The sequence below is a fragment of the Venturia canescens genome, chromosome 8 (genome assembly GCF_019457755.1).
Source record: "Venturia canescens isolate UGA chromosome 8, ASM1945775v1, whole genome shotgun sequence".
In the NCBI taxonomy this organism is placed as follows: domain Eukaryota; kingdom Metazoa; phylum Arthropoda; class Insecta; order Hymenoptera; family Ichneumonidae; genus Venturia; species Venturia canescens.
In genome coordinates, this window is record NC_057428.1 from 15,904,529 (window position 1) to 15,925,576 (window position 21,048).

Sequence of the window (21,048 nt, forward strand, 5' to 3'; positions counted from 1 at the left end):
GCGCAGGGCCACCAGAAATTCACCGGACTCACCTCGCGGCGTACAAGCACCGGAGGGAAGGAAACTGAAGAGTAGGAGTAGAATGAGAAGAATACAATAGCAATAGATGAGCGTTTAGTGAGATGGAGAGAGATGGAAGATACGAAATTGGATAGAACTATACAGAGTGCCGAACATCTTTGCTGTTCGTTCGCCGCTACTGCTAGCCAAGCGCGCGCAACAACGTCGACAGTATATTGCGGACTTCACGAGAATCACGAGAACCAATTTGCTGTTACCACTAGAGTGGTTTTTCGTGTGTATATATGTATTATCATTCATATATATATATATTTATGCGATATAAAAAGATCCCATTTTTTTTACCAATGGAGTTTTGGCGCGTAATTAATACGTTCACTCAATTATCCGTATATCGTTGTTCTGTTTTTGCACAGCTGATTCAACCCGTGCATGCGTCGCACGTGAATTTTCTGCGATGAGTATCCCAATTGTCGATTGTTGAACTTTAACGCTGTCTGGGAGAAGAGTTGTTTGTTATCTTACATCAGCCGGAAAAACGTATTTTCATTCATATTTATGTCATTATACATATGTATCAGAACCACAGTGTTCGTTGGATGATTAGAAAAAAATTCAAATTATGAGGAAATAATGAGAATTTAATAAAAGATCAAATATTCATCATCTACAGAGAAACTCATATATCCAAAATGGAAGTAAACATTGACGATGTGGTTATGCCTGGAGACACTGTGAAGATCGAATCACTTGGAAAAATGAAAGAGAAAATTGTTCTTGGGCCAGGATTACGTAGAGAAGGTGAAACGATATTCGCTTGTAAATCGGGTGTTTTGAAACATCGAAAACCTTCCATCTATTACGTCGACAGCTATCAAAAGAGGTTAGGAATTTCGATTCAAACATGTGTATTTATATGTACTGAAAAGTTGTATTTTCAATGAAAGTTCATTTGCCATTCGCAAGATTGCCATTTATTTAAAAATAATTTTCCTGTATAAGAATTTATTTTTTTTTTCATTCCATTGAATTTTTAAAATCAATTTCCAGATATATTCCGACTCGGGGAGAAGATGTTGTTGGGGTTGTTGTACAGAAAGCTGGTGACATTTATAAAGTAGACATCGGCTCAAGCGATCTAGCTTCACTCTCGTATCTTGCTTTTGAGGGAACTAGCAAAAAGAATCGTCCCGATGTACAAATAGGCGATGCTGTATTTGCAAAATTATTAGTGGCCAGTAAAGATGCTGAACCGGAATTGGTATGCGTAGATGGTCATGGGAAAAAAGGGAAATTGGGTGTTTTGGATCCTGGGGGTTTGTTACTCTCTTGTTCCTTGAGCCTTGTCAGAAAAATTCGCAATCCTGATAATCCGTTCCTTAGTGAATTTGCTAAGGAGCAAGCATATGAACTCGCCATTGGAATGAACGGCAAAGTCTGGATAAGAGCTAAAACTGTAAACGAGACAGTTGCTCTGGCCAATGCTTTGCTCGCCGCTGAATTTACTCCGTACGATCAAATGAGGTCTTTGTGCTCAAACATTTCACAAATGGTTCTGGAAAACAGTTGAATTCTTCCTTAGGTATATTTTTTTACCATCATTATTAACTCTAATAAAAAAAATTTCATGACTTTAAAAAAAAAAAATCATGCATTATGATGTATTTTTATCCAAATATCCCAAAAGTCAGTACTCTTTTACACACGTTTTCGAGATTTAGCCTTCGAGTAACATTATTTCTTACCCTCGTACAAGCTCCTTCAAAAAACAGTTATTTGAAGACAGTGAATGTATACAGATTCCAAACCAAAGACAGCGAAACGGATTAGGAAGCAAAATGGTCTTTCTTCAATCCTTTTAATCCTATAAATTTAAGGGAACATTTGCGAGTCAAAACAAATCATAAAAAAGCTTTGAAGGCTCTATAATTTTATCGAAAGATCACATTCGCTTCCCCATTTGGAACTGCAAGTTTACATTTTTTTGAATAACGCATCAATTGTGCATTTATTATTTCTTTATTGCACCGAAAATTCGTAATAAACTCGGTCGGATCTCGTCCCCATCCTCCCTATTTTTCCTTTTGTATTTCACAATAAATGATTAATGTTGCACCTTACGTTTAACTCGTGATTGTGGCGTTGCGATTTTACAAGTGTCTCGTTTTACAAACAGTTGGATAAGTGAATAAATAATAAAGAGAAAATAAAATGAATAAGGTAGCGATGACGGTGGACGCGACGACTCGGTACAATCTTTCTATGGGAAAGCTATGAGTTTATATCGTAATTTAACACGTATAATACATTGTGTGTGTATAGATATATACATCGCTTGAAATGCAGTGGGCATTGTTGTTATTACAATGTTATTTTATGAATACGATGATGAAAACAGTAGTTAGCCTTACAAGATAATCACACTCAAAATTTATTTCGTTTTCACGAGTTATTTTTTTCCATTCTCACTGAAATGAATGATTTTCGAAAATCTCATTCTCAAACTATTGAGAAAAAATATCTAGTAGTTGCTCTTATAGCGAGAATTTCACATCGATTTAAAACATAAAAGTGTTTTTCTTAATGCTTGTTATACATTGAAATTCGATTGGAAATGTGTGTCCTATAGTTTTGGTTTACGAACTCACGTAAAACTACTACTTCACAACCCGAGATTTGCGCGTTATCATTCGAATACTGTTTTAGCCAGAGTTCATGGAAATGAGAGTATTAGAAGCCAAAAATTACGATATTTCGTGGCTTTTCAGATGGAAGTTTTTATCGAATATCCATTGAAAATCCATCACTAAAAAACGAGGCTTTACGTCATCAAGATCGAGCGAAAAATCTTTTCACATATTTAGTAATATTTTTTCATGAACTGGCCAATTTGCTTTGGAATGCTGAACGCGCTCGCTCTTAATCTGACATCTGAGAAATATGTAAACTAATTTTTACTCTTTGAAATCAAAATTCAGCTATAAATAATCTTTTCGTACATTCCAACACAAATCAAAATATTTTTAATGAAAATATATTTGAGCCTTACGAAAATAAAATGCGTGCGTCCCGCAGGTAATCAATGAGTTTAATCTCTTTTATTCATTTTTTAAATCTTCGACAAATTTTATTCTGATATGTGTCTATGACGTATTTTCATTATTTTTTCATTCAATTTTCTTCTATCACGTGATAACTCGTTACTTCATTTTTCTGATGATTTTGCACAATGACTAGTACAAGCAACGAGAATACTATCCAGCGATACATTTTCTGCGATTTTTCGATGATATTAAAGAAGACTCGATATTTCTTTGGTATTTTCATCTAATCTGTGCTTAAATCCCTCCATTCATTTACGTTATTATTTTTGTTTTCTTTTGTTTTATTATGTTTGTTCTTTCGTATCCTCATTATTTTGTACTTGACGACGAAATGTGTATTTTTTGTGACGTACATTATTTTCTATTTCTCACATATCGGATTCGACACAATGAAGACCTGAATGAATAAGAGGCTATTCGCTATTCAACTCGTTCCGTACCATTTATTCAATTTTTCGTCGGTTTCCCCCTTCATCATTTATTCTTAACCAGTATGAGAGACAACTCTGTAAAAGAATATGACTCAATGACACCCGCGATCTCGCTTCAATGGTCCTCTCTCGAATTGTCAGAATTCAATGCAACATTGCAAAAATGTAAGGAAAAACTTAAACCTCATAAATAATTTCATCATTTAACCTCGTTTTCATTTATCTTTTCTCGCTTTCCTTTTTTTCTTTTTCATTTTAATATTCTGTAAATAAAATATAGTATGTATAGTTTATATTCATCCTCGAAGGCAATTAATGTCCTTAGTAATTCACACGTGATTCTTTTGTTTACAATGAAACGTACACTAAATATAGTTGTACAGTAGAATAGTACAATTACGGTTGATAAGCGTGCGTGGTTTCTTTTTTCCATATTTTTTTCTCCTTTCTTCAATTACAATTCGACAAAACATCTACGACGAGATTCTCTATCGCAGTTTCCTTTTATAATGTCTATATTGAATCTTACGCCATCGAGTTTACGAACAATAATATCAATCATTGTAACAACACATTAATCGTACAATAATAATCAAATAAAACGAAGCAACAGGTTTAAAAGTACAATAAAAAATAACATGGACGAAAAAGCAAATTGTGCTAAACGGAATGAAGAAACGAAAAAAAAATATCTCAAAATACCATCTTCCATATTCCCAAAATCAATGTCAATGATCAATTGTCAAAGCAAAGCATCTCGAATTGAACAAACTGTGTACTGAAAGATTTTTTTTTGTCCACACGAAAATACTCTATTAATTTGACGATTAACGTCACATCGACAATGAATTCGTCCTTTAACCAAGAAAGAATAATGAGTTTTCAAAGCGCACAAGTATTTCGATCTACGGAAGCAGCTAAAAGTATTGTATTTGACTACATTAATATTACTTCTTCCGGTAAAGTTAATGGTAACTTTGTATGTTTGTTTTCCTCTTACGCTTATGATAGATTAAAGCTAAAAAATACTGGGGGGGATTCGTAACTCGGAGGCAAAAGCTGTACGGTGTTGGGGAAAGAAAAATACTATGTACTGTCTCTCATCGATTTGTTTTGGCGCGAAAATGTGGAAGCTTTATGGCAGGAATGAGTTCAACTATGTTTTTACGTAACGAGAAATCTACTCGGTATCGAAAGCTTCTTAAACTTCTCACTTTGTTACTTTTTTCATCTTCTTCTTTTTTTTTTTATAAATCTAAGATCCATCCACTTGGTTTACAAGAATAATTTCATCTACGAGTGTGTACAAGCTCTTTATCTCACGAAACTATACACAGTGGATCTATCTATTTATTCTCGAAACTTTCGTTACGTTCGGGAGTGTTTCCGCCCGCGATTTTCTTCGCCTCGGAGACGAAAGGGAACGAAAATACCAACAGAATCAAGTTAAACAATCGAATGAGCTTGATGATAAGAAAAAATAGAAACGATAGAAAGGCGAGAAGAAAAAAATAATAATAAGTGTATGTATTGATAGAGAGCGATCGATTGATTAATCACTATCGAATGATACTCCAAAAGTCCTAAATGTTCTTCTTCGTTTCTTTTTTCTTATTTTTTCTCAAGTTATTTTTTTTCTTCGTTATGTTTAAAAGCTTAACTCGTATCGTAGGATGATCGATATAAATGACTGTGAATATAACGCTTGTGACTTTTGTTCGTTCACGGTGATACAGTTAATTAGATAAATATTGTGACGTTTTGTTTTTCTAAAAACGTCTTTTCAGCATTTGAATCACCGATTTATAATATTATAAAAAATTGTCTTTGCTTATGAGCTAAAATATTACGATGCCTCGGCTATATAAATATATGTACTTTTATGTTTATATATTATTATCATGTTGCTGTTGTTTTTTTCCCATTTCTTTTCCTCCCTCTTCAATCTTATTACTGTGTTTCTTTACTGATAGCGAGCGTCCTTACGTACGTTTATCCTCATTAATATTATTATCATTATTACAGTTATACCATTCACAACACAGAGTGCATAGTACGAAGCTTTTCTCGACTCTTGTATACCGTTCGATTCATTTTTTTTTTAGTCTCGTATCGTTCATCGTGTTGGTAAAAACGACGCGAGACTCGACGAACGATTGGATTCGTCGAATTTTTTAATAGCTTCTACGTAACAACGCACAACGCACAACCAATTTTATTTTTACAACCTGCGTGCATCAAACTGCCGATTTTATCGTCATATTCTCGAATTCATTTCGCGCTCTTCTCTCTCATGTTCCTTCTTCTGTCAACTCGACGAAATTGCAAATTTTCTCGAGTTTCTCAATTTTTACTTCAATACAAGTCGAAAACAAAAATCTTTCACTCTGAATTCTGAATGTAAATTTTTTAGATATTAAAATTTCGAAAAAATGACGAATTTGAAATGCCATTTGCTCGATTTCGGCTTTCTCAAACGTCAAACTTATACAGATTAATTCCTTTCTCTCGTATTTTCTCTCTCTCGTCTTATCACATCGATATAAATTGTGATCCTTTACACAATCATTACGAAATTTTATCTCAAGACATTCTGAGCTCATTATGATATGCGATCGTTCAGAATTTCCATTGATTATTGTGCAAAAAGCCACAAATAGCAAAATTTCAGTCGCGATCCACTTTTATTTCCCCCTCAACGCGCCATTTCCGTTTCCCTCTTTCTTTTTCCTTATTTTCACGTTCGATTCGAAAGCCAATTTTTGATTCTATCTTTATGGGATGAAAGATGAGCGTGAGTTTTTTGCGCATTTGCGCTCGGTAATATTAATATTCGTTCGAAGGTTGTGCAAAAGCGTTAACATTACTATTATTTATAATTATTATTTGTTCCTTCTTTTTTTCCTTTTCAATCATTTCCACAATGTTTCTCGTGCACCACCGATTCGATTATAATTGTAAAAAGCGCATTTCAGGTTCGAGAATTTCAACTCGTTTCCTTTTTTAAATGTATCAACGATAAAACCACGTTTTTCCGTATAAAAAAGTCACGGTCAATCAGCGACAACGATTACAACGACGACTCAGCGAGTCTATTTTATTTAATTCTTTTATTTTTGTTTTCGTTTCTTTTTTTTTCATTATTATTTCAAGTAGAAAAAAGAGAAAAAATGCATTTCTCGTTTGAGGCCAATGCTTGAATAAATGTTTGCGTCTCTTCGTTGATTCCAAGATGACTCGCGATCTCGGGGCAGTAAAACGTCAAGAGACGTTACTTCGACGCGGTTCAATAAAGGGGGAAAAAAAAATAATGACATGATCCTCATTCGCTCTCAGAAATATCGAAAGCCTTGTCCCGAGAGGACGAAAAATGTTTCTCTCGTGCTCGACACTATTGACGCGTATCTCGAATTCAATAAATAACAAGGAACAATAAAAAAAAAAAAAAATACAAAAAATTCGAGAAAGCGCCTGTACAAAATTGCAGTCTTGGAGGATTACAAATAAACGTGTCAACAAAAAGCTGCATCTCAACAGTCCCGATGACTGAGAGAGGGATAACAACGTAAAAGTACGAAAATCTACTTTCTTTCGAGCCTTCGTGGGCAATTTAATCTGCAATGTGTGTTTCTTTCTTGATCTACTCGAGTCTCGTTTTTTTTTTCAAGCTACATCTTTTGTATTCTAATCTTTGAACACTTTGCTTTGTATCGTATTTGCATTTACGTGTACGTTTGTTTTAGGAGGGGGGGCGAGCAATAACGCGTTTCTCAGTATTTTTTTTACAACGCGAGACTGCGCGGGGCATTAAAAAACGATAGTAACATTATTCGTTTACATTTCAAAATACTGACCGAGCGTGAGCGGAAAATATCGATTTTCCATGTCAAATGGATAAAAATCGTTCGTGCTACGCAAAATTTTTCCTCGGCTGTATATTTTTTTTTATGTTTTTTCTTTCGTTTTTTTTGTCGTCAAATACGCGATAAAAAGTAAGAAAAAAAACGATCAAGTATCGAGCTAGAGTCGTCGTGGTTGTACGACCGTGTTATTGTTCAACCTCGTCGTCGTCTGATTGTTGAAATTCTCGTCCTGAGGTATGCGCTCTGTTCTCTCGTCGAAAAATCCAGGATTGAGAATAATGTTCGGCACGAGCTCAATCACTTCCTGCTCCTCCAGCTGCGCTGCAAAATTTTGGAGCGGAGATTAATTTTCATTAGTCCGGGGCACGCTTCCATCTGGAGCTTCTACCCTCTCCCTTCACCGACCTTTTTCTCTCTCTCTCCCTCTCTCCCCTTCATTCTCTTCAATACTTTTCTATGTTCTAATCTCTATTTCGTTGCTCATTTTCTATGCCGCAAAACCATTTTTATTTCTTCTAATATATGCTCAATCTCTAGTATCAAAAGTTGCACACTATCGATTCATTCCGCAATTATCACTCTGTGTGTTTTATTTTATTTATTTTTCGTTCGTTTAGGAAACTTTTTTCCTCTCCCATCGAGGAGATTTACTCTTTGGCAGTTGGCTCAGAAGCTTCTACGATATTCTCTCGTTACTTGCACTCTTTTACTGTCATTTCAGTCGAAAAATTGTTTTTGCCTTTTTACATCCATCCTGAGCGCACATGATTGCAAGTTCGATCGTCGAGTAAATCTCCTCGAGGCCACGAGGATTGAGCCCCTTGTTAATTTTCATAACTTCTTTAATCGTTCTCGTATTAACATACTTTTGTTTACATTACAATACCTAAGTGCATAAGTCGGCAAGGATAATCGAGGAACTAAAAATAGTTAGATCCGTATCAATTAGCGTGACACTAGTCAAGTGCATTGTTAGTTTTGGAAAAGTTTGTGATTTGTTAAACAGTATAATCAACCATGAACGAACGAGAATGAAAAAACTTCGTTATTACTAATATAGAATTATATTGGATTAAAAAGTTGCTGGTTTAAAGCGCTTGCAGCCGGAAAAACAGTTGCTTATCAGTGTGATGGATAGAACAGAGAGTCGAATGAATAAAAATAGTTGGCTGAAGAGAAAATGGGCACTTTTTTGTCGAATACTTCAATTTTTAATTACGTTGCGAGTTTATCAGTGAATACGAAATTGATATTTGTACAAACGTATTGTGCACATAGTATGGACAATTCCGGACTAACTCAGACATTGTCTTTTCATCGAATTTTTTATTCCGTTGATCCTTCTTTCTTTTTTTAACCTCATCAAAAGCAGCACGTACATTTTTTTCAATTTCCATGATTAAAGTTTTATTTTCAAGAAAATTTTTAAATCATTTTTTCAATATTTGTAACTTTCAAAGATATGACGAAAAAATTGAATTCCGAGATTATTTTCTGTGATTCTTTGAACGAATGGAAAAAGGTTTCTTACAAAACATTATGAACATAGTCGAAGGAGGCTCCGAGTCAATGGGCAATTTGGAAAAAACGGACTGGAGTCATTTTTCAATAATTCCAAAATTTACTCGAACGACTGTACGTTTTTAAAACTAAGACTTTAACTCTTCACGCTGCTGGTTTGTTCAATTTGCTAAGCAACTCCTGATATTCGGAGAAAATACCAGGAAATCAGTTAAAAAAAGTTAAAAAAATGGTTATTTGCTTCTGACAGACTCAAAAAGTACAAGAAATATCAACTGAATAAAGAATGAAAAATCAAAACTGTTGATTTGGTATAGAGTGCCATACGACATACACGAAGAATGAATTACGGAATAACCAGGGTTACATCAAATAACTGATTGATAAAAATTATTAAAAGAATAGATTTAAAAAACGATTCAATAAAGAACTAATGGAGATTCTAATCGCATAGACAGAATTCGGAAAAACTGAATCGCTCATGATATGGGATGAAAAATGGTCGATGAATTGGAAATAAGGTTTTGAAAAAGTTAACATTATTGACGAATCGACCCGGGATATTCCGTATCGATGAATAAATCTGCATGTACATATACAGAGAAATTTGAAAGAAAGCTGTAGAGATCAGGGCCATAGATAAGTTGAGAGTGGCTGGCGATGCCCTCGCTTCTTGGCTAATTTCGCGATCAAAACTCTTCCAATTTCGAATGTTGTTTAAGAATCTAATAATAGGACAATTGATGATCAGTAAAGTTGCTCTAGTTCGGGGTGAAACTACGTGCAACTAAACGAGGGAAACAAGGATTTGAAAAACGGGCTTTTATCGTTGCTTCATTTATCTTCTCGTTCGATTTTTAGTTACGTACGAAAATTCGTGGCTCTTATCGTAGATCGAAGCCTGTCCGTCAAGCCAAGGGCATCGAAAAAAGAGACAGAGTAGAAGCGATAAGCGTCGATACGTCGGAAAAGACAAAAAGACAGTCGTATGAAGAATTATAATGTTTATGCTTACAGGGTGCCTTGCACTCACGATAGAGAAGGTAGCATGTACCTAAACCGAGGACCATTAGTGTTCCCATAACTATGCCTACCGCGGCGACCCAAATACGACGATCGAAATTTTCGAATCCGGCCAGCAGATGTTTCGCTAGTTCTGAAAACATTTATTTCTTTTTTCTGTTATTTAACTCTTTTCTTGCTTCCATTACGTTACTTTAAATCCTGCAAGAAAAATTCATTTTCTTTGAGAGCACACATGTGGACGAGACTCGTCAATTTTCCTAGCGATTTCGCGTTTTATCTTACATTTTTTCCCCCTGATAAAGGTTTTTAGGGCGTTAAGGTATCAGATTAATCTGGGAGTGGAAGCAAACACGTCCACTCACCCAATTCTTCGATCGTGTAATGCGTCCGACCCTCGACCTCGACGATTTCGCCTCGGCCCAGCCTGTTCGTCGCCCATACTCGAAACTCGTACGTTGTGTTCGGCTCCAAGTGATAAACATCGATTTGTCTCTGTAAAATTAACCGAATTATTAGTACGCCATACACTCAATTTCATTCCTGCACAAACAACATTTTTAACTTGAATTCAGCAAACTTATCAATGTGATTTCATTCACTATAAATTATTCAATGGAATGGAAAAAAGGTTGAAAAACATTTGAAACATTTTATAATGAGAATATTGAGTGAATATTGAATGGAAGAACATACAGAATTTGGAGGTATGTGCATTGGAATTATTGGTTTCCATTCTTCAGGCTCCTGACCCACGGCTGGCTTCAAACGATATTCAGCTGTGAAATCTATTATTGGATATCCACCTGTACCGTTAACTTGCCACAGTATATTTGCCAAAATAGTTGATGGTTTGACCCAAACATTGTGCAGGGCTGGTGGTGGGCCTGGAAAAAATTAACAATAAATTTATTTCAAGTTTTGACAACTTTCCGTTCTGTGCACATCTTTTTTTGCAGTTTTTCGGTTGTTCGAGTCCTTTTTTTAACAACAAATACCATATTTTTTCTTTCTTCGCAAGCTTTCAGGACATTCGTGAATCTATAAAAATGTGTTATTATTATTTTTATATTTCATGGATGACAAAAATAAGGGAAGATAGTAATTTTTCACAAAGCCATACATTCTCTGATAACGCACTATTGAAATTGTGGTAAATATATTTTTTCACAAGCATTGTACATTGCAAAAAATTGTTCTAATTTTTTTCAAAAATTATTAGACGTTTCTTCCAGAAATGATGAAAGTGCAGTCGTGTTAAATGTAAGTTGAGAATTCTATCGAGTGGAAACTCTTTCCTATTCAAGAAGTTTTCATTTGGATTTTTTCTTCATTTTTTTTTGTACATTTTTGTTCGCACGAGCTTAAAAATGGTGATTTCAAGTGAATGTCTCACGATAATTAGTTTGCTGAATAAAATATTGCTCAAAGTTGGTAAAAAGTATTTATTATTTTGGATTTTTTTCGGATTCGATCAAGCGGTTATAAAAAAAATCGTTGAATATAAAAACTGGAAAAATGGTGATAAATATTTCAAGGATAAATGAAAACTCACTTTTAACCTCAATATTGATCCTCGTTTTTATCGTATCAGCATCGTCGTCGACGATGCACGAATAATTGCCAGCATCGTCGAGACTCACGTTGACCAGTTCGAGGGCACGATTTGAGAAGACGTTTGATCTTTTGGCATTCAATTGACCGTCCCTTTTCCACATTACGTTGGAAACATTGTCATCGTCGACGGAATCTTCATCGGCGCATGCGACCGTTACATTTTGTCCAATGTCAACCTCTACGGTGTGAATCGGTGGCACGAGAGCCAGAGCTTTCCACCAGCCTTCAAAGAAAAACAATGGACCGGTCTCACAATAAATCGAACGAAACGACTTTATTTTCGATGAATGTATAAAAAGTGTTCACGTTTTATGAAAATCTATTTTTGTCATCTTAAATTCTACACGAACAACGAATTATTGTCTGGAAGGATGATCGAAGCAATCCAGAAATTACATGAAAAAAAAAATATAATAATAACAATAATAAAATGAAACGCAAAAACGTTGGGATGAAGATTGGTCAGTGTTCCATCAACCGTAGCGATCGGTGAATCAATTCCGTGGCTTTGTTCTATACTTCCGATGCGCATATATGCACAAGGAAATGTTGAAAAGATTCGAATCGACATTGGCCACGGAGTACTTTTATATTTGAAAATAGAACGGGCAATTATAGAAACGTATTTCGCGAGGCGACCAGAATTTCAATTAATTTTTACCTCCAACGGTTTTTAACTCGAATTTCCACGGAAGGATCCTGAAACGTCGGGTTCTACTGACTAAAATATTTTTGACATTGTTACGATTGATAAATCATTTTATTTAAATAATCTAATAATTTTTTTTTTAGTCATAAAAACGTTGAAGAAAATTTTTATACAATGGCATGACAATTTTTTTAGAAAATGGCGGTTCGGCAAAAAACGCAGAGGCCGTTAGATTATTTCGAAAAATTCTCAAATAAATAAGATTTTCAAAATTTCATACGGATCCATAGAGCACCTGCTTGAATTTCAATATCAGACTTTATATTTTAGTACATAGATTATGAAAGCACCGAAAAAACTAGTTTTTCCAACGTCAATTTATGGTTAAAAATACCATCAACAATTACGTTTTCAGATCATTTTAACAACTATCCTAGTGGTTGGTTTTAAAATTAAAACTTTCGGAGAGAAACTCGATTATGGTTTGAAGAAAATAATTTTAAAAATCTAACGACGACGTTGTTCCTCGAAATTCCAAATTTTTCATTCTCGTTCGATAAGCCCGCTACGGAATTCCGAGCTACCAACCCGGGTTACGGCGTGTCAGGGTCAAACTCAACCTAATAAAAGTCGATCTTGATGGAATTGATTCGAAATTCGATAACAATGGTGCTGGGAACGACGCGGATGAACAGTGTAGCAATCGACAGAAAAAAATATATCAACGCCATAACGAAATATAAACGACCCAACACACGCACAACCATCATAACACGAAACTGTATAAATTTAAGGAAAGCTTCATCAAATGTATATTATACACGCGTCTTCTCGAGAAACACGAATGTGACGCATGGCAACAAAATTGCACATGATTTCGTATTGAAATGTCGCCACTATTCACTTCCGAGTGATTGTAACAAAACTGAAAAAAAAACAAACACGTAGTCTGCTAATAACAGAAAATCGATGCTCGTAACAATTGCGTTGAATTGAATGAGAGTAAATATCATGAATATTGTAAAAAAATTATGAAGATTTGAATAATTAACGGTGAAGATAATTTCGGATTTTTACGATTGAATCCGAAAATTCGGAGGACATGTTTCTCGGTTTGTATTTCGCCCAGATCGACCGTTAGAGTTGGGAAAACATAAAATCAGTTGCTTTAATCTATATATAATTCCGTATCTAGAGGATCGAGGAACGTTAGATAAATTCTTTGTCCTTGGACGATAAATTAATCTTTTACTGGACAATTCTATGCGTCCGTACCTGTTCGCACGTATTACATCGCGTACATACATATGTAGGAGGCGAAGCGACTCTCCAATATGCACGCGATCTACTTCCCGTGTGTTATTCAACGCCCCCGCGAATGTTAATTCCGATCGAAACGAGACCTCAATTTTTTCTACAACATATTTTCGTTGATTTTTTTCAATGATTTTAGCCTTGAATTTGTAGGTCAATAGAGCCAACTTATTAGCCGGTCGTGAAATCAGCCCTGATTGTGAAACTCTTCCAAATAAGGTTTTATTAGTCGAAAGCATGCGATACCACGCGCAGGAAGTCGTACGCGGTCAAAACGCGAATTCTCTCAACATGTAGGGACGATTGTTGAGGCGGAAAAAAACAACAAAAAATTGCGTACCTGCAAGTAACAGCAGCAGAACAGCCCCGTTTTGTCCGACCATTCTCCCATATTAGTCTCTCTGTCGTCACAATTTTTCAAGCCAATACGACTTTGATAGAATTTTAAAAACAGTTCAGTTAAAAAACGTTCATTTCACTGTCACACACTGTTTGCGAGGACGAAATTATCGATTTGTTTGTGTGAAAATTAAAAAATAGGAAAAAAAAACTTTTGATGCCACGTTAAATCGTGTTTGTTCCATTCAAAAGATTCTTTGATATTATACTTTCACTTTTTATTCGCTTAGTGCGGGAGAGCTTTTTATTATTTCACGAGCTCTCTCAGTGTTGCACTCTCCGAAATGTCAGATCGAAGCTCGCTTCGCTGTCAAACTCATCGCGCACATGAACGCACGCGCGAAGTTTTTTCTCCTTTTTCAATATCCTTCTCTCTCCCTCACCCCCTGTCTCTTCCTTCGTCGTCGTGGTCGTCGTGTAGCGTATTATTTTACCACTTTCGGGCTAGACCGCACGTCGCGGGCGGACAGCCGCGTTGTTCGGGGCGGTCGGGGTTCGGCGGCGGCGTCCGACCTCCGCCCACAGGAATGAATACGGAATGGAAATAAGAAGTACCAACTTGAGGAGAAAAACATATTTCCATTAGCACGCTTACCACTGTCGAATATGCACCTAATAAAAAAGTCGCCGCCGCCGCCGCCGCTGCTGCGGCCGCCGTCGTCAACGACGACGACGACAACGGCCGCCAAACGCCTGAAACGGCAACGGCAACTTCGGGGGGTCTGACATACGTGGTGTTTGTAGTATGTGCACGCGTGCACGTGTTGATTTCGCGATATATTAGCGTTAAAATAATAATGCCGGTGATCGAGTAAAACTTGTAAAGCCGATTTAATGAACGAATAGTTGAAGAGTATATTTTTCTGTAGACGGAAATTATAAGAAAGCTTCAAGATGAGCACGATTTTGGAGAAAATTGCGGCGATCGAGTCCGAGGTAACCTATATTATTGGAATAAGTTAAAGTTGACTGGAATATTGCATCTCTTGGACGATATGTGCGATTCTCCCTCGGCTCGAAACTTTAGACGCTGAAACATGTTTTTGAAGTTACTAGGGATAATTGTAACAGCCATTGAACAACTATGGCTTTTGTTCATTCTCGTCGTTAGATCGGTTAAACCTTGTAAATTCATAAGAATGTCGAGCGGGTGTGAGCCCAGGTCACTCGACCAATGACTCGATTTTTTAACGGAAATCGGGTTTTATTGCAAAAAAAAGAACTGCATTAATGATGTTCATCTCTCTTGGTAGATGGGCCGGACTCAAAAAAACAAGGCAACTTCTGGCCATTTGGCCATGCTCAAGGCCAAACTGGCCAAACTTAGACGGGAATTGATAACTCCGAAAGGGGGTGGTGGTGGTGGTGAAGCTGGTTTCGAAGTTGCCAAAACTGGAGATGCTAGAATTGGCTTCGTAGGTGAGCGGCTCTTTCGACTTTTGAAAAAAGTCTTTGATCATACCATCCCATTAATTAAGATTGAAAATATATCTTTCAAAAATACAGGATTCCCTTCTGTCGGAAAATCAACTCTGCTTAGTACCCTAGCGGGTGTGTATTCGGAGGTTGCCGCATATGAATTCACCACCCTAACAACCGTGCCTGGATGCATAAAGTACAAAGGCGCCAAGATACAGGTGAAGCGGCGTTATCGGTGAATTTGCCAAAGTTATATCTCTCCTCCTGTTTTTTATTTATTACAACATAAGACTAATTTGCTTGTGTGTTTGGAATCAGTTAGAGTTGTGAATGTTGGTCATTTTCCAACTCTTCAGAATTTTCAATTTTCTGAATGTTTGAACCAAAATATTGAGTAAACCAAATGTTTCAAACACAGTTGCTGGATCTGCCTGGTATCATTGAGGGTGCCAAAGATGGTAAAGGTAGAGGTCGACAAGTAATAGCCGTCGCAAGAACTTGCAGTCTGATTTTTATAGTACTGGATGTGTTAAAACCGCTTGGTCACAAAAAACTCATTGAACACGAATTGGAAGGTTTCGGACTGAGGCTGAACAAGCAACCACCCAACATCAATTTCCGTAAAAAAGACAAGGGCGGTATAAATCTGCAAACAATGGTGAGATATCCACGTTTTCCATTGTTATTTTGGCTGCTCTGGTAGCAAGAGCATATGATAAAAACAACTAAAATTAAATATTGGACTTGTTCACATTTTAGTGCACGCAGTCTGAACTTGATCTTGACACTGTCAAATCGATTCTATCGGAATACAAAATCCACAATGCCGACATAACTTTACGCTACGACGCATCATCAGATGATTTGATTGACATTATTGAAGGCAATCGAGTTTACGTGCCCTGCATTTATCTTCTTAACAAAATAGGTGCATATTTTCTACTCGTTTCGCAAAGATGTTAAAAAAACATGAGAAACCATTAGGGTGTTTTTTCCATCCATTAATTTTATCTCCTCATTTCCACAGATCAAATAAGTATCGAGGAATTGGACGTTATTTACAAAATACCTCATTGCGTACCAATTTCTGCACATCACAAGTGGAATTTCGATGATTTATTGGAAAAAATGTGGGACTACCTGAAGCTCGTGAGAATGTATGTTTATTTTTTTCGTTTGAGCCTGAAGTGAGAGAGAAATTTGTCTCTATTTCCGTCATAAATGCTTATGGAATTGTTTACTTCCTGTTCTATCGTTTTCTCCCACATTTTGACAGTTACACGAAACCGAAGGGACAATTACCTGATTATAACTCACCCGTCGTACTGAATACTGAGAGACGAACAGTAGAAGATTTTTGTAACAAACTCCATCGCTCAATTGCCAAGGAATTCAAATAGTAAGTTGAAACCAATTGCTTTGCTGCAGCCATGTCATTGAAATTTTCATCTAGTCACTGAATCGTGATTTACTCTCATTATTTACTGTTTTCTCATAACAGCGCGCTAGTTTGGGGCTCGTCGGTAAAGCATCAGCCGCAAAAAGTCGGCAAAGATCACGTTTTGTCTGACGAGGATGTTGTACAAGTTGTGAAAAAAGTGTGATTCATTTATTTTTAGTACATATACACAGAGATAAATAACTTTCAAGAATTATACGCTACGAAATTCACTAATTTTACGATCGACATGAAATTCGACGAGATCGTAGAAGAACAAAAAAAACTGAAAAATAAAACATTTTTCGGTATTCGTTGGTTGCTGGAAGGAGTTTTTCGAACGAGAGATCGCAGGGGCAAGAAGATTCTCAGAACGATTTCAACACGTATTCCTTGCGCTGTTGGTCCAACAATTTTTCCAAATGCTCGCACTTCTCCCTAAGATCGTTTGCCTCTCTCGTTACATTCTTTATTGACAAATCCTTCTGAGTAACGATCAATTTTATTCTGCGGGAATAAGAAACGAATAAATCCTCATTCATAGTTCCAATCGTTCCTGTAAATCTTCGTACTTGTAATTTGAACAACGTTCGCGTCGAATTAAAAAATTGTAGGAGTTGAATTTTTTTTTTACTAAATAATTAAAAAAAATGTCAAAACGAAACATCTGCAAGACAAAGAATTCATAAAAATAGCTGTATAAATCACCTGCTGTACAACTGAGCCATTACAGATTCTCTGTTCGCATTATTTTGGGTCAATTCACGATACAAAGAAGCTATTTTATCCTCAAGCTCCCGTTTCTCCGATTCTATTTCATGCCGCGCTATCCTCTTTGCCTCGTCTCTTTCCAACGTCAATTTATCGACGGACTGAGCATTGTAATAGTGCACAATTATTCACCTTATCAATGATCGAGTGTAACACGAATTTTCAAGCATAAAAATAAAGATAGTATTGGTTTTTTAAACTTCAAATGTCACTCGTTTCGAATCTGTGTCAACAGTACAGTACAGTTATTCTTATCAAAACAAATATTTACCTGTCTCGATTCATTCAATTCGCACACACATTGGCCCAACCTTTCCTCCGTTTTTGCAACGTGTCTGTCCAGTTCTTCCAATTTTTCTTGATACGAAACCATTTTTGACTCCAGATATTTCACTCGTTCATTTGCATCCTGCAGCTCCGATTCATATTTTTCTCTCATACATCTACATCGCATACGAATGTTGATTATGTGCGAAGATTCATTTTGATTAACATCATTGGACCTCGAATGATAAAAACTTAGTTGACAAACCGTATTTTATTCTCCCAGCTTTTCTGTAAATTTGTTTTAGTCTCTCGGGTTTCTTTCTCGAGCCGAGCTATAGCAATCTCGATTTGTCTGTCTCGTTCTCGATTACACTCGTCAATTACTTTAGCTTGAGCGATTTCAAATTTGCTGTTTTGTTGTCTACGATAATTTTCGATCCAAGCTTCTCGTTCCGATTGCAGCGATTCCTCAAGCGTACGTTTTTCTATTTGATTTTGTCTCACGAGGCATGCCATTTTTTCCTGTTTTAACAATGCACTTTTAGAAAATTTTCGCAATTCGATCCAAGGGAAATAATGAAAATGAAAACTTGGCCTTAATGTCACCTCGAACTGCAGGGACGATTGTTTTATTGCAAAATTTCGTTCTTCGTCTCTCCTTGTTTGCTCCTCAGCAAATTTTCTTTTTTCCTGTTGCAATTCTTCAAAAAATCTTCGTTGTTCGGCCTGAAGGAGAGCCTCTTGCTCGTCGAATTTTTCCTGAAACCTGTCGAATACATTTGCTCTATTACTCTCACAATTCATCTTCATTTTCATATTTATTTTTCCCATAAGACTAATAGATGTCCCCTGAAGTGTAGAATGACAAATTATTGTAGTTTTAACTGACAAATAAAAAAGCAGCGATCCATCAACCTTGTCCGAAGAGCTTCCCTCTCATTCGCTGCTATTTTGTCATGGCTCTCGGTAAGCTCCAGTCTCAATTGTTCCAACTGTTGATTCGATCTTCTGATCGTACGCAGTTCAACTTCTTGAAGTTCCTTCATGTGGGTACTGCGAATATCTTGAATTTCCTGCTGATGCTGCTCCACCATGCTTCTGAGTTCAGGTTCGAGACCTTTCACCGTCATCTCCTAAAGATTCAGCATCGTTATTCTCTCTTTCTTTCTTCTTCAAAAAAGCTACATTAGTCGACAATAATTACACCTTAATCTTAGATGTTTTCGCTTCTAACCATCGTTCCCGACGTATTTTTTCTGACGCGAGACAAAGCTCCTTGGCACGTTGTAATTCGAGAGCGTGTCTATCGAGGGCACACTTTAATTCTCGCTGTTGCTTGGCTTCGATTTCTTTGATCCTTTGTGCCAGGGCGGTACATTTTTCTGTTAAATCCTTTTTCTCTGCTATCAGCTGTTCAATGAACTTTTGATGCCTCTTGATGATAGCTTGATATTTTGATTTCATCAACTGCAACTCTGAGCAATGCTCTTTTTTCTCTTTCTCCATTTTTTCACATGCCAATTTTCGCTCATTTCTCATCTCTTTCTTCAGCAAATCTAAAGTCGCTTCTCGATCCTCCAGCTGTAAAAGCGCAGTGGCCAAATCTTCCTTCAGACTCTCAGGATGTTCGGGTATAATTTTTTTTTCCAATCTCATTGTGATCAAACAGAAATGCAGATACTTTTGTTTATTGAGTTTAAAGAAAGTTTATTCATGCATTTTTAATCTACTAAATTGCAGGCTACCTTTTGGGGGGTTCCTTGATAGTTGTGAATTCTGGAAGTACAGTGTCTTGTTCAAGAGTTGCTAGAAAGTTCATTATATCCTCGTACGTTGAACCGTTAGAAATTCCAATGTTCGCTGAGCTGTCCTTCTCGGGTTGATCCTTAGAAATAAAAAATCATTTGAATGTCTTCCTTGCGTCAACAGAAAATCAATAAATAATGGGTGATTTTGTTTGTTATTATGTTGATAATTTACTTGATCGAAGTAACCCAGCATTGGGATTTTGACATTGATTTGTAAAGGATTAAATTGTCCTTGCTGCTCTCCCTTCCCCATATTCGTCTCCAAGTCGTTAATCATGTTGCAAAGTTGTTGAAAAGAAGAAGATTCCGGCTCAATCAAATTTTCATTGCAATCATTTTTCATTGCCAGGATTGCTTTGTCCGATCGTCGATCGATTAGTGTTATTTCTTCAGGTGATTCTCGAGTCGGCGTAGTAATTTTTTCGACACTTTTTTCCGTCGGAAAACACTTCGGATCCACATTTCGGTAACGGTGTCGCGTTGGTTTTCTATCCACGGTTTTTTTGTCTCCACCCGTGCACAACTCTTTCAAAGGTGGCTTCGAGGTAACCGCAGGGTGAACGATGTTTATCATTTTTTTTCGGTTTTGGGCTACTGACTTGAATAAAAATGTTTCGTAATTGTGTACGAGCGCGTATAAAGAAAAGAAAAAATGCTTGCCAGCGTCCACTGATCGTTCATCGTTTCTATGGAAACGCATACCGAACAGTACGAAGAAAAAATAATTACTGCTAGTGTAACCTCAATTGCCGACTCAAAATTGGTTTGAGAAACTTCATTATATTGACACATTTTCAATATTTTTTCTGCTGCATCGAAAGATATTTTGCTAATTTGCTTCAGGTAAAAAATACTCAAGTCTATTGCAAGTCGAATGTTCCTAAGGAATCCTCATTCTCATAGAGTTAATAAAAAGTAAGATAATCTTATTGCCGCCTTTTTTTTATAAAACTAGAATTTTTTTTTCGGCTTCTTCTCCTCTATAGGAATCTTTACGCATAACGTGGGAGATGTGTTCGTTGAATGAAAATTGGAATTTTTGTTAAAAAATCGTAAAATTTCATATTTTTGAATTCGAATTTTCCTTTGCGTGCGGAATAGTTTTCATTACCGGCGCACCATGACGGTCAAATATATAGTGCTGTTGCGAGCGTAGGGATGGCGTGACTGACTTGTTACGGAAATTTCATTCGTTTAGCGGGATGAAGGGGTGCGTAACCGGCGCGGGCGATTGTTGTGCTTCTGTGTGTTCGATATAAATCGAAAAAACGCTTAAGATACATTTTTTGTGATTTTAATCAATAATTTAATAGACTTGTAGAAAAATGATTTAACTAAGAAAAACGTGAGAAATTTGTATAACTACGAAATAAAGAATTTCATATTTGACTTATTTAAATTGT

At 36.4% G+C, this 21,048-nt stretch overlaps 4 protein-coding genes across 10 annotated transcripts; 2 read left to right on the plus strand and 2 right to left on the minus strand.

The window, feature by feature from the left end:
- The first annotated feature begins 173 nt into the window (after nt 1-173).
- Nucleotides 174-5,447, plus strand: Rrp40 (exosome complex component Rrp40). 4 transcript variants are annotated; one of them, XM_043425992.1, is made up of 4 exons: nt 174-295; nt 438-591; nt 695-904; nt 1,072-5,447. In XM_043425992.1, the coding sequence occupies exons 3-4, from the start codon at nt 714-716 to the stop codon at nt 1,589-1,591; spliced, it is 711 nt and encodes a 236-aa protein (XP_043281927.1). In that variant the 5' UTR covers nt 174-295; nt 438-591; nt 695-713; the 3' UTR covers nt 1,592-5,447. The 4 variants fall into 4 exon arrangements, with proteins under 4 accessions (XP_043281927.1, XP_043281924.1, XP_043281925.1 ...); XM_043425989.1 differs by having other exon boundaries at nt 438-561; XM_043425990.1 differs by having other exon boundaries at nt 198-307; nt 438-561.
- Nucleotides 2,025-14,449, minus strand: LOC122414579 (contactin-3). Of its 3 annotated transcripts, XM_043425988.1 has the most exons (7): nt 13,884-14,449; nt 11,519-11,803; nt 10,660-10,850; nt 10,329-10,458; nt 9,956-10,096; nt 9,810-9,841; nt 7,602-7,740 (listed from the first exon to the last, which is right to left on the minus strand). In XM_043425988.1, exons 1-6 carry the CDS (start codon nt 13,924-13,926, stop codon nt 9,825-9,827), a joined length of 807 nt encoding a protein of 268 aa, XP_043281923.1. In that variant the 5' UTR covers nt 13,927-14,449; the 3' UTR covers nt 7,602-7,740; nt 9,810-9,824. The 3 variants fall into 3 exon arrangements, with proteins under 3 accessions (XP_043281921.1, XP_043281922.1, XP_043281923.1); XM_043425986.1 differs by lacking the exon at nt 9,810-9,841 and having other exon boundaries at nt 2,025-7,740; nt 13,884-14,448; XM_043425987.1 differs by lacking the exon at nt 9,810-9,841 and having other exon boundaries at nt 7,577-7,735; nt 13,884-14,446.
- A 159-nt stretch (nt 14,450-14,608) lies between these two features.
- On the plus strand, nt 14,609-17,016 carry 128up (GTP-binding protein 128up). The gene is made up of 8 exons (XM_043425985.1): nt 14,609-14,878; nt 15,196-15,361; nt 15,449-15,579; nt 15,780-16,019; nt 16,121-16,289; nt 16,389-16,518; nt 16,638-16,760; nt 16,863-17,016. The coding sequence occupies exons 1-8, from the start codon at nt 14,837-14,839 to the stop codon at nt 16,963-16,965; spliced, it is 1,104 nt and encodes a 367-aa protein (XP_043281920.1). The 5' UTR covers nt 14,609-14,836; the 3' UTR covers nt 16,966-17,016.
- On the minus strand, nt 16,952-20,740 carry LOC122414577 (centrosomal protein of 131 kDa). 2 transcript variants are annotated; one of them, XM_043425984.1, is made up of 9 exons: nt 19,818-20,740; nt 19,583-19,722; nt 19,044-19,488; nt 18,753-18,970; nt 18,444-18,603; nt 18,103-18,359; nt 17,842-18,013; nt 17,508-17,671; nt 16,952-17,306 (listed from the first exon to the last, which is right to left on the minus strand). In XM_043425984.1, the coding sequence occupies exons 1-9, from the start codon at nt 20,343-20,345 to the stop codon at nt 17,168-17,170; spliced, it is 2,223 nt and encodes a 740-aa protein (XP_043281919.1). In that variant the 5' UTR covers nt 20,346-20,740; the 3' UTR covers nt 16,952-17,167. The 2 variants fall into 2 exon arrangements, with proteins under 2 accessions (XP_043281919.1, XP_043281918.1); XM_043425983.1 differs by having other exon boundaries at nt 18,103-18,603.
- Between the last annotated feature and the right edge of the window lie 308 nt (nt 20,741-21,048).

Coding starts and splice junctions, on each gene's coding strand:
- Rrp40 (XM_043425992.1), top strand. CDS start 714: ATGGAAGTAAACATTGACGATGTGGTTATGCCTGGAGACACTGTGAAG. Junction 905..1,071: donor GTCGACAGCTATCAAAAGAG/GTTAGGAATTTC, acceptor ATCAATTTCCAG/ATATATTCCGACTCGGGGAG.
- LOC122414579 (XM_043425986.1), bottom strand. CDS start 13,926: ATGGTCGGACAAAACGGGGCTGTTCTGCTGCTGTTACTTGCAG. Junction 10,097..10,328: donor TTACACGATCGAAGAATTGG/GTGAGTGGACGT, acceptor AAATGTTTTCAG/AACTAGCGAAACATCTGCTG. Junction 7,741..9,955: donor TCGTGAGTGCAAGGCACCCT/GTAAGCATAAAC, acceptor AAAATTTTGCAG/CGCAGCTGGAGGAGCAGGAA.
- 128up (XM_043425985.1), top strand. CDS start 14,837: ATGAGCACGATTTTGGAGAAAATTGCGGCGATCGAGTCCGAG. Junction 15,362..15,448: donor TGCTAGAATTGGCTTCGTAG/GTGAGCGGCTCT, acceptor TCAAAAATACAG/GATTCCCTTCTGTCGGAAAA. Junction 16,020..16,120: donor GTATAAATCTGCAAACAATG/GTGAGATATCCA, acceptor TTCACATTTTAG/TGCACGCAGTCTGAACTTGA.
- LOC122414577 (XM_043425983.1), bottom strand. CDS start 20,345: ATGCGTTTCCATAGAAACGATGAACGATCAGTGGACGCTGGCAAGCAT. Junction 18,971..19,043: donor CGAAAACATCTAAGATTAAG/GTGTAATTATTG, acceptor CTGAATCTTTAG/GAGATGACGGTGAAAGGTCT. Junction 17,672..17,841: donor AATTGAATGAATCGAGACAG/GTAAATATTTGT, acceptor TACAATGCTCAG/TCCGTCGATAAATTGACGTT.